General features: G+C 43.1%; 1 protein-coding gene across 1 annotated transcript in view; it reads right to left on the reverse strand.

The window, feature by feature from the left end:
• CACHD1 (cache domain containing 1) overlaps window positions 1–15,349 on the reverse strand; it is a 211,788-nt gene that overhangs the window by 57,027 nt on the left and 139,412 nt on the right. The window contains exon 5 of the mRNA XM_047085076.1: window positions 1,376–1,502. Within this exon, the coding sequence (XP_046941032.1) occupies window positions 1,376–1,502 (127 nt within the window). The remainder of the gene's footprint in view (window positions 1–1,375; window positions 1,503–15,349) is intronic.

Here is a 15,349-nt window from a genome sequence, read left to right on the forward strand (position 1 = left end):
TGTTAAAAAACTGTTTTAGAGGGATGTATAAATAGTAACATTAAATGTAAGATCAGGGAATCAGTCCCCACAGCATGATTTGTATCCACGGGTTCCTTTCTTGTGAGCTCTGAAAGCCCATTCCACATTTCAAAGGATGTAGAGAACTTGCAACAGTTAAGTCAAGTAAAGAGCTGGGAACAGCAATCTATGAGGGGAGGAACCTGGATTACTACTTAGCCAAGGGAAGACAGCCTTGAGGGTTGGTTTAATGCAGATTCAGAGTGGATATGCATGAAACCTTCCAAGTGGAGGTGAGTGCTGATGATTTGTGACAAGGCCCTGCTTGTCCTTCTGGACTTTCCCTCATGGGTGATTCATTAACAGCAGCATGCCAGTCAAACTATCTTCTTAGAAGTAAATGCAAATTAGATGGTTCATGGGGTCTCTGGCCTCTCCTTAGATGAGCCAGACTAGACCCAAGGTCATGGCTTCTGGTCTAGTCTCTAAGACACTGAAGTCTTCAACCAGGATGTCTAGAGAGGGAACAGTAGAAACCATACCAACAACACAAAGATCTTTCTAGGAAAAGCACAGAAGAGGTATTTTCCCTGGGGAAAATTTTAGACACAATTTAAAGTAAAGATAAAGAGAGGCTAAAGTGATGGCTAATTCAGACTCCAAAAAATGGCAATGAAAAACGAACATCTTGCACTAGCTCCAGATTTTCTGGCATCAAACATCTGACACTGTGAAGGGAAGCTGTAGGGATTCAAAAGGGAAGTGCCTTTGCCTAAGGGGTTCTGTAAATTGATGAGTCTTGTCATACAAATGAGCTCACCATTACCGCCCTTCTGGCTAAACGGTACACACTCCACTCATTTCCGTGAGAAGAGCAGGGATGTTAACCATCTTCAATCCAATGTGTTCTGGACAACCCTAAAACTTCTAGTAGCTCAGATTGCATGTAAATTTCAAAAAGACGGCTAAGCGCATGGTCACAGAAAGGAAAGCTGGGAATCACAAAGTCCACTCTGAGACAGGCTATGAAGTCATGTAGGGTGGCACTTTAGAGAAAGGATTATCATTTCTGTCTCATCAAAGATGCCTGAAGCTCAAAACAACCTGGGCGCCTCCAACAATTTAATTTCTTTAGTGAATATTTTGTTTTCTTTGGCTTGTTAGACAGCTTATAGACAAACTCTGGGCTTTATCATTTGCCCTTCCTAGAGTTTCCATAGCCACATATGCTCAGTGGTGAAATCATTTCAGAACAAGTTCCTGAAATCACAGCTTCGAGGCAGAACCATGTATGTAAATGAGGAGTCTCTATTTCACACAGATGACTCTTAAGTAGTAATTAAAACCTTAGCATTTAGCAAGCAAGTCAACATACCTACTGCGATGCTCATAGCTGCCCTTACACCGGAACTTGTGTGCTGGGAAAACAGTGAAAATTCCTTCTTCCGAACTGAAATATTGCCACTTAATTCCAGGGTTGGATTTCAGGTTGTCTGCAAGAACTGGAGTGGGGAAAATGAAATATAACCACCAAATCCACAGGTGCAGGCAGGCACCGCTCCTTAGGCATCTGTTTTGCATAAACTGCTTGTAGTATGAAGAAATCCCACTAGATCTAAGGCTGTAAATTTTCCACTAAACATTTTCTTTCTGCTCCTTAAAAAACACCCATGAATAGAGAAACGTAATGAATGCTTCAGTCAAGCGAAGCTATTATTCTTAACACTGCATGGTGACACTCTATGTCCTGGAATATTTTCCCAGCATGAATGATTCATTTGCACTAGCCTCTCCCCTCAGTAGGTTGGTCCCTGTTGGACCAGCATACACTTGCTGGCTTGGGGTACATTCTCTAATTGTGGAAAAGAGTGACATTAAAGGGCTAGTCTCCAGAGGGACTAGACCCATGACCTTGACCCCGTTCACGCCACAATGAGGAAAATAGCACAGATGGTACTTGAAAGGTCAGAACCACCATCATTCAGTAATAGCTTACAGAGTGATTCTAATGTGCCAGTACTGGGATCCAGGCTTTCCTTCATGTTATCTCATTTAACCCCTAAAACAGCTGTATGATGAAGGCAGTATTATTATTCCCTACTTTGGACTTTAGAACATATGCCTAGATGGGCGCCTGGGTGGCTCAGTTGGTTAAGCATCCAACTTTGGCTCAGGTCATGATCTCAAGGTTCATGTGTTTGAGCCCCGCATCAGGCTCTGCACTGGTGTTGAAGAGTCTGCTTGGGATTCTCCCTCTCTGCCCATTCCCCACTTGCACACTGTCTATCCCTGTCTCAAAATAAATTAAAAAACTAAAAAGAAAAAAAAAGAAAATGTGCTTAGAGAGCTTAAGTGATTTGTCTAAAGTCTCATCAGTAAAGGATCATGTCGGGATTCAAGCCTGGGTGTCCTGGTTCCTATGTTCTTACCACACGGTATCGCCTCCCTTCCTATGTACACTGTATCCCGCCGATGCCACTGATGTGCAGCAGGAATGACAGCTACCTTAATGCATGCAGTCCTGTCCCCAAACCTCCATGAAGCCTTGCTTATCCTCTCCCTTCTCTGATGCCCTTCTGACTCTCTTCCCCACTAAATCAGTTACAAATTATACACTCACTATGTGTACGTTACTGCTTTATGTGCTGCAGGATACACACAGTTGAGCAAAAACCAAGCCCTGTTGCAGTAACTGATTCACCAGAAGACTTACATAGCAGATCACGGGGTGCAAAGCAAGGGGAGGAGGAGTCTGGGCAAAGGCAAAGAGAAAGTGCGACGCGCATTTGACAAGAATGTATAGAAGCTCTGACCGCCACGCGGCCACCCTGGAGTCTGGTTCAGAGGTCGGCAAACTCTTGCAAAGAGTCGCAGAGTCAAGAACTCTGGCTTTGCAGACCAAGCAGTCTCTGTTGCAATGCATCCGACTCAGCAGCTGTAGTGCCACAGCAGCCAGGACACGGACGGCCGTAAGTGTGAGGGTGTGCCAATTAGAGTTTATTTACAAACAATCAGCGGCGAGCTGGATTTGGTCAGTGGGCCTTCAGTTATAGTGCTGGTCCCCTGACTGCACTGTGTGTGTGATATGCACTCCACAGAGGGCCTAAAGCATGGTCAGTGCCTCACGCTTTCAGCGATTACCCCACCAAACATACACTGAGAAAGTGCAGCGTATTTTATCCTCACAAAAATTCTAGGAGTAACAAATTATTATCCTCAAGTTACAGACCAAGAAGCCCTCTCAGAGTTTCCTGGCCTCCCTGAGGGCTCCCCGCGGACAAGACCGCAGTCAAGCACGCGTGACCACAATGCCGGTGCCCGTCCTACTCTGCCAGGCAGAGGTCAAGGTCAACACCTGGACTCAGGCGACCATGCTCTCCCTGGAGACCTATGGCTGAGGTGAGTGCATGTCAACATGGAGGCGGCTCTTTCTCTGGGGGTCTGAAGCCTTCGCCTTGATCTCATGTTAGCACTGGTCTTGAGGCAGCCCTGCCGAGCCGGCAATAAAAAGGCAAACACTGCCTTTGGAAGTAAAGCTCAATGACCTCATTTAAAAGTAACATCTGTAACAATAAACAGGCTACAGTGAGACTATTAAAAGGGGAGCCAAGGAGAGCGAGAATGTTTTAAAAATAAATCAGAATTCATACAGTGCATGATACATTTAGTCTCCCCACAAAAGATCATTTTGGTTCCTTACAATCATTCCGCCACTAGAGCGTAAGTATCAGGCAAGGTTCCTCAAACCCTCCTGCTGAGAACTCCTTTGGCATCTGATTAAATTTCATCCATTATTCGGTACTAGCAGAAGATGATGGATATGATGGTAATGAGGACCCCAGGGCCCAGCAGCAATCTATCACTGTGGTGTGAACCCCAACTGGGCCCCTCTCTGACCAAGATGTGGAGGTGAATAGAGGCCTATTTTCCACACAGGCAACCCAGAGGCAGCTTCCCCCATTCCTAGAAGTTAGCGAGGTGTTGGGGCCACTGGATAACTTGGGCCGGGGTGCTGCATGCTTGCTCTTTCCTCAGAAATGCTGGACAATGTCCAGGAAAAGGCTGGGCATACGTCCAACCTGCCGGCCCATGATGCACAGTGTCAGGTTTTAGGCTATCAACGGGTAGGACCTGTATTCGTCTCAACTGCTCTGCACACCTAACTCAGACAGACACATGTGAAGGTGGCAGTAAATGGTTTCTTCTTCCCTGGAGCTTCTGCCCAACTGGAAGCTACTACAGTCTCTGAAATCCTCCAGCATCTTACCTCTCCCACCTTCTGGTTAGAGTAATTACTTTTCCGGGTAACTTTTCACTCCTCCATCCCCAGAGTCGGAGATCCTTGAGGACAAGTTCTGTATCAGAGTCACCTCTGTGCCTTGAGCAGAGATGCCCAGTTCTCTTCACATCAAGGTGCTCCCTCCGTGAGAGCTGCAGGGTTGAAGTGTGCAGCATACAGGCTGGGAGCCTCTGCTCAGAAGTACTCTTTCTCAGCCATCTGTGACACGTTTGTTTTAACCAACTCTCTTCTAATGCCAAATCCAATTAAAGATCGATATCGTGACTCAATCGATATAGAGCAAGGATAACGATAACGGTTGACACTCTGTTCTCCCAACACCACTGCCAGCATGACAGGCACAGAAATAGGTAATTAGAGAGAGAAAAAGCCTGCTTGTCTGATGATTTCGGGAGATGATACATGTCAAAATATATCAACTGTATGTTCCACTTGTGAAGTTTATGGCCTGTCAATTATGTCTCAATAAGGCTGATTTGATAATAAGACAGTGAAAGTTTACTGAGCATCGTACAGACCAGTTTTGCACACAGTGTGCCGATTTTCATAATTACTTTAGGAGTTTGTTATTATATCCGTTTTACAGATGCTGAATGAACTTGCTCAAGGGCAGAGTCATGATTTGATCTAGGTGGGTCTGCCTCCAAAGCCACATGCTCTTTCCAGAGCACGACAGTGCCTCTATGAGGTCAGTGAATAGATGCTGAATGCATTGGCAATCAGCAGATTGAAAAGTCTCTTGAGAGGCAGAATATACAAATGTTGGTGTTTCTCAATCAAAATAACCAGCTGCATTAGTGTGTAAATATACAATGTGAATAAATTGCAATTAAGAAGACACGTGACAGAAAGGATAGGACAACGGCAAGAAGACTTAAGCTAATGTGAGCATTTAATCTTGTGAGAAAAAAACAAGTGGCTGAGCTGCTAAAACTGGCCCACACCAGCTGAGCAGTCCAACGTCACGGGGTTCACCACTGACCCCACAGGCTGGCTTAGCTGGAAAAGGGCACAGACACATACTGTAGCTCAGAAGGCAGAGTCAAGCTAATTATAACACTCAGGACTCTGAGTGACACTAAGCCATTAAAAGCATATTTTAGAGAATAGAGTTTTTATGCCGCTGAGAAACTATATCACTGAGACCTCTTAATTATTCTGTAGGTGTTCAACAGATTGGAGGGGTCTTTCACTGTCAATTTGAATAAACATAAGAAAGCCCGTTGGACACAGGCCCAATGCTATTTTGCACTATTTAATTTGGGTTGGCACTTAGGAACTAGAAGAAAGATGCTGATAAATCAGAATGGACTGGGAATAGGAAGCCATGGATTCTGGTCCCATCTCTGACTGGCAAGCTCTCTGACCTTAAATCTACTCACTGTACAGCATCCAAAGGCATCTTTCTAAAATGCAAATCAAATCCCAACATTGCTTTGCTGAAAACCCTCCCAAGGTTTCCAACTGTGCTACAACTCGCATTGCATCCAAAACTGATAAGGCCCTGCACCATCTGGCCCCTTCCTACTCTCCATACTCACTTTATATATACACGTATACGTATATATATGGAGAGTACATATATATATAAAGAGAGAGAGAGAGAGAGAGAGGAGAGAGAGAGAAAATGAATCTTAAGCAGGCTCCAGGCTCAGCGTGGCCTCAGCCCTATGACCCTGGGATCATGACCTTAGCCGAAATCAAGAGTCAGACACTCAACTGACCCCACTCCAGGTGCCCAGCTCTAACCTCACTTTTACCCTCTTCAACTCACTACACTGTACGTCAAGAGCTACATCTCTCAGTTCGGCAAATGTGCCAAACTCTCCACACAAGGTGATCCTTAGCCCGGAAGAAGTCTTTTACCGTCTCAGAGAGACCTTCCCTGACCGCCCCTCGCCCCCACCCCCCACCGCAATTATTATCCTCTCTCATAGCTCCCTGTATTTTCCTTATAGCAAAAGTTAGTAATGGTCAGTGTACTGATTTTGTGGCTATGTTTCAGGTCTCTCAGGCAGACTTGCCATAAGCTCTGTGAGGGCAGGAGCAGAGTCTGGAGCCAAGTTCATCACAGAGCCTGGTGCCTGCCTCATTTTAGGAAGCACTGAGTCGCTAACTGCTAGATAAACCAGTGAATGATGGCCTTGGCCAAGGCTCTTCACCTCTGCCCCCAATGAACTCTCACAATGTCCTCATCTCTAGTCTCTACATGATGGATTTGGATGAGGTATTTCCATAGATCCTTTAGAAACCAAAGAGAAGTAAGAAGGGTAACGAATGAGGGTCAATAGGAAGGAAGGAAGCGCAAAGATTTACAACCAGAAAGAGCAAATTTCTAACGGACTTTGATCAAGTTTATGCAAAAAAAAAAAAAGGAGGAAAAAATTAGTATTCTTACTTCCTAGTAACTTAGAATAACTTGGTAGTCAGTACTAAGAGATGATTATTATTGACCCAAGAGTAAGGAAAATGTCCAAATAGGACCAAGAAACATTTAGACAGAATGAGAGAGAAAATTCATATTGGCCTTTAACAAACAAGGGGGTTCCCGTGACAACTCCTTGTTCTTTAAAGGCAAGCTCGGTTCCCCAGGTCACTTTCTGTGTAGCTTTCAACAAATTTACTATTTTTCTCTCATAGTTCCTATGTTAATTCTAGCAAAGACAATTTCAAAATACCCAATGGCTTATTTTTCTTGAATCACAACACACAAATCGTTGTCGGAAAAGCAGCTAAAAAATGTTCCTTTCCTTGGGGCGCCTGGGTGGCTCAGTCGGTTAAGCGTCCGACTTCGGCTCAGGTCATGATCTCGCGGTTCGTGAGTTCAAGCCCCGCGTCGGGCTCTGTGCTGACAGCTCAGAGCCTGGAGCCTGTTTCTGATTCTGTGTCTCCCTCTCTCTCTCTGACCTTCTCCCGTTCATGCTCTGTCTCTCTCTGCCTCAAAAATAAATAAACGTTTAAAAAAAAAATGTTCCTTTCCGGGGTGTCTGGCAGGCTCAGTCGCACAGCATGCGATTCTCGACGTCAGGGTCGTGAGTTTGAGCCTCACGTTAGAGGTAGAGTTTACTTTAAGAAAAATGTGCCATTCCCCTTCATAGGCGTTCTTTATTTCCCATTTATTGAGTCTCAAGATTTGTCTGCATTCAGTGTAGTATGCTGTCTGTGGAGAATTCTAACATATGGGCTCCAGATCCCATGGCCCCCAAATATTTCCCTTCCAATTTCACCATCTACATCTGACCAATTTTTCCATCAGCTTCTCTAGTCAAAATGAAACCATGTCCCCAAACTCCTTGACTGCCCTTTTTAATGCTTAAACCACCAGGCTGATGAGAAATAGATGGATTACAAACTGCTTGTAGTTGGGCTGTGACTTTGGTTTTTCCTGATGGTATTATCCACCAAAGGTAGAAACACAAAGAAATTGCTCTGTAGTAGAAAGCTTGTTGCCTCCCACCTCAAGGAACTCTGGCCTTTCTGATGCCCAGCCCAACACTACTCAGCTAAACACACAAAGCTATCTACCTCCCACAGCTTGCCAAATATAAGATACAAGAGCTGTCCTAAATACACAGAATGGCAGGCAGGCAGGCACACACACACACACTTCCCCAAAAGACCAGAAATACAGAACACATTTCAATAATATTCTGTGCAACAGCAATCATTTTGGAGGGGAATAAAACAAACATTTTTAGGACTCCAAACCAAATTTGTGGCATTATACCCTGTATCACACCTTCCAGTTCCTACTCCTAGCTCCCTTTTAGAGCATCATTTTACCACATATTCTGGAGGAGCCATATTTCATGGACCCTCAGACACTGTTTATATGTTCAGGAGTGGTAGGCATATTGAGTATTTGGTCATGTACCAGGCACTTTGCTAAGTCTTTTATACAGATTATCCCAGTTAATTCTCATTACAACCTTTTGAGGTAGGTTTAATTTAACATTGAGGTAACCAAGGCATATAGAGGTTAATCTTTCAAGTGTCTGACAGCTAAGCAAGAGCCAAACAAGAGTTGAAGGCTTCCTGTGGAGCTTTACCAAAGAGATATTATTATTCCCATTTTAAGCTAAGCATATTCTGCCTCAGGAATGGAAGAGTGACCCTAAGCTCTGACCCCTGAATGGGCTCCAGGCCATGTATCCCAGTGATTCTTCCACCACAATGACCATGCTAGTAAAAGGCCACTGCCAAACTTAATGACAGCTGACCCAGCTAATCCCACTGTATTTACTTCAGTCTAATATGAAGGAGAGAACATCCTCAAATCTCTGGTTCTGCTCCAAACTCACAGTTCCTTGTATCCATTCTAGGTTATCTACATAATGCAAAACTAACCATTCCACTCTGTCCTTGATTCGGTTAAGACAGCCTGGTCATGGGCTCAGAGAATCCAGAATAAACTTCTGGGGCAATCTAGGATCAGTGTAGGACTTACTACTCTATCCCCTTCCTTTTAATAGACCACACCCAGAGGACCCAAAGGACCAGGTGATCTCCAAACATTCATGGAAAGGGTAGGAGAAACTTTGAACAGAGTTCTCAAAGCCTAGCTGATTGTCACAATCAGCTTTTGCAACCTACGGATTCCCAAGCTTTACCAAGCCACCATTTTGAGTGGCCAGGTCTGGGCTGGGTTTTTTGACAAAGCACTCCAGGTGACTCTGATGACTGGAACAACTGGACCAAGACATTTAACTCCATTGTCCCATCTGTTTCCTTAGTTCTACTTTCTTCCTAGACTGACTGTCCTCAGCATATAAACATTTTCAAGTTTCCCTAACTTAAAAAACAATGAAGTTTCCCTAACTTAAATGATTAGCAATAGCAGAAACAATAGAACACTTCCTTCATGCTATCTCTTCCCTAAGTTATCAGGGACCTTTCCCCTTGTTCGCAGCCAAACAACTTGGAAGAGTGAGTGATCTACAAAGATTCTCTGCTTCTTGCCATCTCATTTATCCCTCATCTAGCCATTTTGCCTATGCCATGGCCATCTCTCGACTGCCCCCTCCCACTTTTGGATACCATGTAATAGTCTAGTCCGGTTTTCTTTTTCTTCCAGGCTAACTACACTTCCGTCCACTCTCCACAAAGCTCTCTGGCTTATGCTGCTTAAGTCTGTCAGCTTGTTGACTCCAAGCTAAAAAAACAAATCAAAACCAAACCCAACCAAAACCCAACTCCTCAGAGTAATATACAAGTGGTTAAAAACTAGCTTAGTGTTACCTTCATTTCCTGTTACTTACTCCCTCTTATACAATGATACTGATTGTGCTGGCTGCACTTTTTATAGATTTCTAAATGGGAAATGTACTTACCACATGCATATCACCAGGATAATTCCCGTTGTCTTTTGAGACTCAGCTCAATCTTAGAATCTGGGCTCAAGTGCTCCAGGGTACCTTTATCATTATAGCACTTAGCTGTATGGTAACTGTATTGTCTGTTGATCTTCTCCTTCCCTTCACTCCCCTCAATAAATGCATATATACAACTGTTTTTAAGCTTTGAGAGTAAAAATTCTGTCTTGATTATCTTGGTGTCTGCCACAGAAACTAGCATATATAGATGCTACCTGAGAGAAGCTCTTTAGGAGGAAGTACAAGGAATGAGTCATGGTTGGTTCTGGATCTCACGCTTCGGTGACATGTAAAATGAAGCTGCTGTTAACTGACACATGGAACATGGAGAGGGAAGAGGCTGGCTTGGAAGAGTCTAAGACATGGGTTTGATTTTAGACATAAAGAGTTTGAAATGTCAGTAGGCAGATTACAGGGATGGAAAAACCTCATCATAAGCTGTCTGTGGTAGGAAGCCCATTGGATTAGGAGTCAGGACATATAATGTTTAGTCATCTCAATACCAACAATTTGTTTGACTTTAGGTAGATCAATTGGGCCTGTTTCTCATCTATAAAATGGACTGGATACTTGTCTTTGGTATCCATGGTGAGAATAAGATGAAAACATGAGATGGTTTATGAGGTACTAAGAAGCAGAGCAGATTGATTTTCTTGTGTACATTGTGTGTTTGGACTCACCATAGTTAGTATCACGCAAATGTAGGATGATATTATTCATGCGCATAGTCTGTGTCCTTCTATATACCTGGGATATTTATGTCTGATTTGCTGTGAAGCTAAAGAAACCAGCGCTACCTTGCAAGCAAATTACAACCACATTCTTTTCTTCACTAAGGTCCTTCAAAAGGCTTGGCTCTTCCATTATAAAAACAAAAGCACAAAGAAAATCCTAGTCTCTCCCTCTTCCTTCCTTCCTTCCTTCCTTCCTTCCTTCCTTCCATTCATTCATCAAAAAGCATTTACTGTGTACCTGCTATGGGCAGGTCACTAGATCGGGAACTCAACGAATAAAAACTAAATGAAAAGGAGCAGAGGATCAGGTAGATATTCAAGATAAAAAATTCAATTTCTAAGAATGTACCGTAGAGTAAAATAATAAAGAAGAGTTGTAGCTGGGCCAACATGACTCTGAATGACAACCCCCCCCTCCCCTGCCTGCAAGCTCCCCCTGAGGTGGCTGAGGACTCCACTGAGACTGTATCTCAGCCCAACTTCTCCCACCGCTCAATCCCACTTCTTTCCTTTTCCCGCAGGCTGCCAGTCTCCAAGAAGCGTGCCCCTAGTGAACCCAACCTGTACAACTGACAAGGAATTCTACCTGTAAGAGTCAGGAAAAATGACAGAAGTTGGGCCCCGAGGAATGAGCAATATTTTACAAGTCAGAGAAGGCAGGCACTGTATTTTAGGATAAAAACAATAACATAAGCTAAAGTATGGAAGAGTGAGAGAGACTGGGGATTTGAAGAAATGAAAGTGATTCCCTGAGGGTAGAGGGAAGAGGAGGAGGAGAAAATGGAGATGAAAGGCCTCTACTTTATGTTACAGGTGAGTCATCAGAGGTTTTTGAGAAATGGAGTTACAGCGCAGATGTTTGCAAAATATCTATAGTGTACAGAATATATTGAAAAAGAGAATAAAAGCAGAGAAACCTAATGGGAGGTTTTTTATATTAATTCTGTATTTAATTCTATATTCTATATTAATTTCTATATTAACAGAAAGCTCTATGAAGATCTAAGTTTATTGTCATTAGCAGTGGAGAAGACAAGGGGATTCAAGACATATCTTTGAACTACGGATTCTGAGCCAGGTTGCCCCTTCAGTGCAAAGGGGACAATGAAAACTACATCACAAGTCAGCATAATACCCAGGAAGAAGCACACATAGTAAATGCCTAGTGAGGGGTCTTGTACATAGTAAATGCTTAACAATATCCACTCACTCACACTCTCATTTGATCACCAACTCAAGAGAAATCTGTTAAAACCTGGGGAAGTACTAGGTGGAAAAAGGTGAGGAAGAATTCCCAGTGTGACCAGGATGGAGGTGGAACTAATTGTGACAGTGAGCCCAGACTGGGGAGAAGTTTAGAGAAAAGTGAGCTGTCTGTTTAATTTTTGAGGTAGCAGGGTGCCTGGGTGGCTCAGTCGCTTAAACATCTGACTCTGTTTCGGCTCAGGTCACAATCTCATGGTTTATGAGTTCGAGCCCCACGTCCGGCTCCAGGCTGACAGTGCAGAGCCTGCTTGAGGTTCTGTCTCTCCCTCTCCCTCTCTCTGCCCCTCCCCCTCTCACTCTCTCAAAAATAAATAAACTTAAATAAATTTAATTTTTGAGGTAGCTACAGAATAATCACAGAGACATGTGTGTCTTAAATTTGGTTACTCAGTAAAAAAAAAAAAAAAAAAAAAAACTCAAATAGGCCACAGCTGGAATGAGAGATTTGGAATATTTCATAGCATGTGGTAGGAGCCAAGGTGCTGGCTAAATTGAGAACATTTGGGGAGATAACATTTAGAAGTGAGGAAGGTGATTAAGAGAGGACATGTGGGGACATCTACCTGAGGAAAAAGGAGCTTAAGAAGAAAAATGAAAAGGACTCAGAAGTAAACAGGTAAATGGTACAGAGTAATTTTATAGAAACCAAAGGATGACAGAACTTCAAAAAAGAAGTTTACCTGTCAACTACTACACAGGGGTCAAGGAAAACTGAAGAGGGGTCACCTGAAATCCCTCCAGGGGAACAATGATACAGTTAAAAAAAATTGGGACATTCTAAATGTTAAACTGGGGCAGACTGGTTAATTCAGGGATTTTTTTTTAAGTTTATTTATTTTATTTTGAGAGAGAGATAAAGAGGGGCAGAGAGAGAAGAGAGAGAGAGAGAGAGAGAGAGAGAGAGAGAGAGAGAAAATCCCAAGCAGGCCCTGCACTGTCAACGCAGATCCTAATGCGAAGCTTTATCTCACAAACCATGAGATCACGACTTGAGCCAAAATCAAGGGTTGGACACTTAACCGACTAAGCCACCCAGGTGTCCCTACTTCAAGGATGTTATACAATCATTACCACCATGATCTAGAAGTATATTTATTCACATATATACAAAGAAATGTTCAGGATATATTTGTTAACTAAAACAAAAACAAAACCAGGCTGTATCCATTATGATATGTATTATGAGAGAAGATGCATATGAGAATATATGCGACTAATAAAATCTTCTGCAATCAGTATAAAAGGGTTTTTGTGACAAACTATAAGAAAGACTAGTCTTTGCAGTAGCACCCATTATAGGGCTGGAACTTGAAGGGGAATCAGTGAAGAAAAGAGGCCTCTGTATACTTAATTTTGTATATACGTGTACACACACATGTAAACTGAATCGCATAGCCTCAACAATCTAGATTTCTAAGTGACTGAATAGTTTTTTAATAGTATTTTTTTAATGTTTGCTTACTTTTGAGAGAGAGATAGAGAGAGAGTGGGGTAGGGGCAGAGAGAGAGGGAGACAGATGATCCAAAGTGGGCTGTGCACTGACAGCAGTGAGCCCGATGCGGGGCTTGACCCCACGAACTATGAAATCAGGACCTGAGCTGAAACTGGACGCTCAACTGACTGAGCCACCCAGGCACCTCTAGATTCTAAGTGACTGAACGGTTTTTAGATGTTATATAAATAATTATCACATCTCTTGTGACGCTAATGCAATCATGAAGCTCGGACAGTTAGGCATAAAAAGAAACGAGAAATTCCTAGTTTGATTTTTATTCTCTTATTTTAGGTTTTTAGATAGAACACAAGCTTTTCATTGCATTGGCATTAGCATACTGAACAGATAATTCCCATGGCATTTTAAAGAAGAGAGAGAGAAGCCTACAACACACAATCTTTGGCATTCACAGAAGGATGCAGTGAAGCCCCTGAAAGTGGCAACACAGGCCCTGGTGCCCACCTGTGCCTCCGGCAGCATGTACCGCTGTAACCTGACTTACAGATGCCCTTACGCCCCGTGAATCCCGTTTCTCGATGGAGACTGCGACGCTACCAAGATCGAAGTTTGCAACTTCAAATGAGGTCTTTAAATCAAACACAATATAAAAAAAGTCCAGGCACTTTTCTTTTGGCAAGAAAGACTAACTCCCCCTCTGCTCACACCTCAATTGCATAACTCAAGGGAGCAAGAGGCAACTTTCCTTGGACTCTTCAAATAAACTCTCTTTAGGGATCAGGCTACGCACAAGAAAATAGCTCAGCAGGAATTTAAAAAAAGAGAGAGGGAGGGAGGGAGGGAGGGAGAGAAACCAGGGATAAAAGCAAGAAGGAATCTGAGCAAAACATTACCAGCACCATAATGTAATGCATGAACTGTCAAATGCTGGTTGCCTGAATGGAATCAGGGACAAGGAGTCAGTTTAGAAAGCAGAGATCTGGCAGGGGTAGGTTTAAGAAAAAGAATATACATGTGTGTCGGATGGATGGACACATGACCTAGTTTTGGCTAAATAAAGCTAAGAATGGTTTACAATTTTTGCGAGTCTGTTTCCAGCTAGTCTGAAAGGCAATCTGAAACTGTGTTATCAATTAGGGACCCATTGACGGATTATATACAGTCTGAAAGGGCCCGAGGCTGGACATCTTACAGATGTAAATATCAGACATGCGATAGCCTATGAAGTCCATTAATTCTGCTCTGAAAAGGGGCATGAGCTGTAGAGGAGGAAAGGGGGGGGGCCTCTGAGGTCACCCTCCACCATCTACCACTCCTCTTAAATTACAAATGACTGCTCAAGAATGTGGACTTTGGGATGCAGCCACTGCTTGGTGGAATGTCACAAAACTTCAAATACAAGCAAGTCAGTTCTCAAATACCTGAATATTGCCAAAAACTGCTTGTAAATCTAGCTATGTCAACGGTGCCGAGAACAACTCTCCTTAGGGTAGTATGTTACACTTGAGTCATGCTTTTAGAAATATCAGAATTCAGGATCTGATCTTTAACCATACACCTCTGTCCTCACCATCTTCTTCCTCCCCTTCCTGATTTTTTAAACTCCCTCTCCCCTCACTAATAACTACTGTAATGAAACAGAACTCTGTCAGGATTCCCAATTATATGTTCAGAGGAGTTCTACTCTAAAACCTCAGTTATAGAAGATAATCTCAACATAACAAAGAGGTCTTCAATACTGCTTCCTCTGGCCTTGCTCTTGGCCAATGATCTTGCTTCCTAAGTCTCTTGAGAAAACAACATCACGAAGAATGGAAGGTCCACTACCTTGATCATTATGAGCATCTCTGCACACTTGCTCTTCCTTCCCTCCTCTTATTAAGAATGAACACTGTGCTTTTGGACCCTCTCCTTGGAATCCCACTATCTCTTGCCTAATCAAGGAAAAGTCTCCAGCAATTGTCACTCCTCTTGCTTCTGGGTCTTTAGCTTTCCTCTACTGGATCCTCCTCTTTGGCACACAACCATGCTATAACTCCTTTCAATTTAACACTCTTCTTGACTCCACATGGCACTCCAGCTTTCCTTCCTTTCAGCAAACCCTGGCAGTTCATGTACTTACTGTTTCCAGCTCCTCTCCTCTCCATTTTTAAGAGCTCGAACTAACCAGGATCATCCTATCATTCTAGTCTACTGATCTACCAAACAGCCCTCATTCAAGTT

The sequence above is a fragment of the Lynx rufus genome, unplaced genomic scaffold (assembly GCF_022079265.1).
Source record: "Lynx rufus isolate CCGP_SWC_20201006 ecotype Redwood Valley unplaced genomic scaffold, mLynRuf1.p SCAF_2, whole genome shotgun sequence".
Lineage (NCBI taxonomy): Eukaryota > Metazoa > Chordata > Mammalia > Carnivora > Felidae > Lynx > Lynx rufus.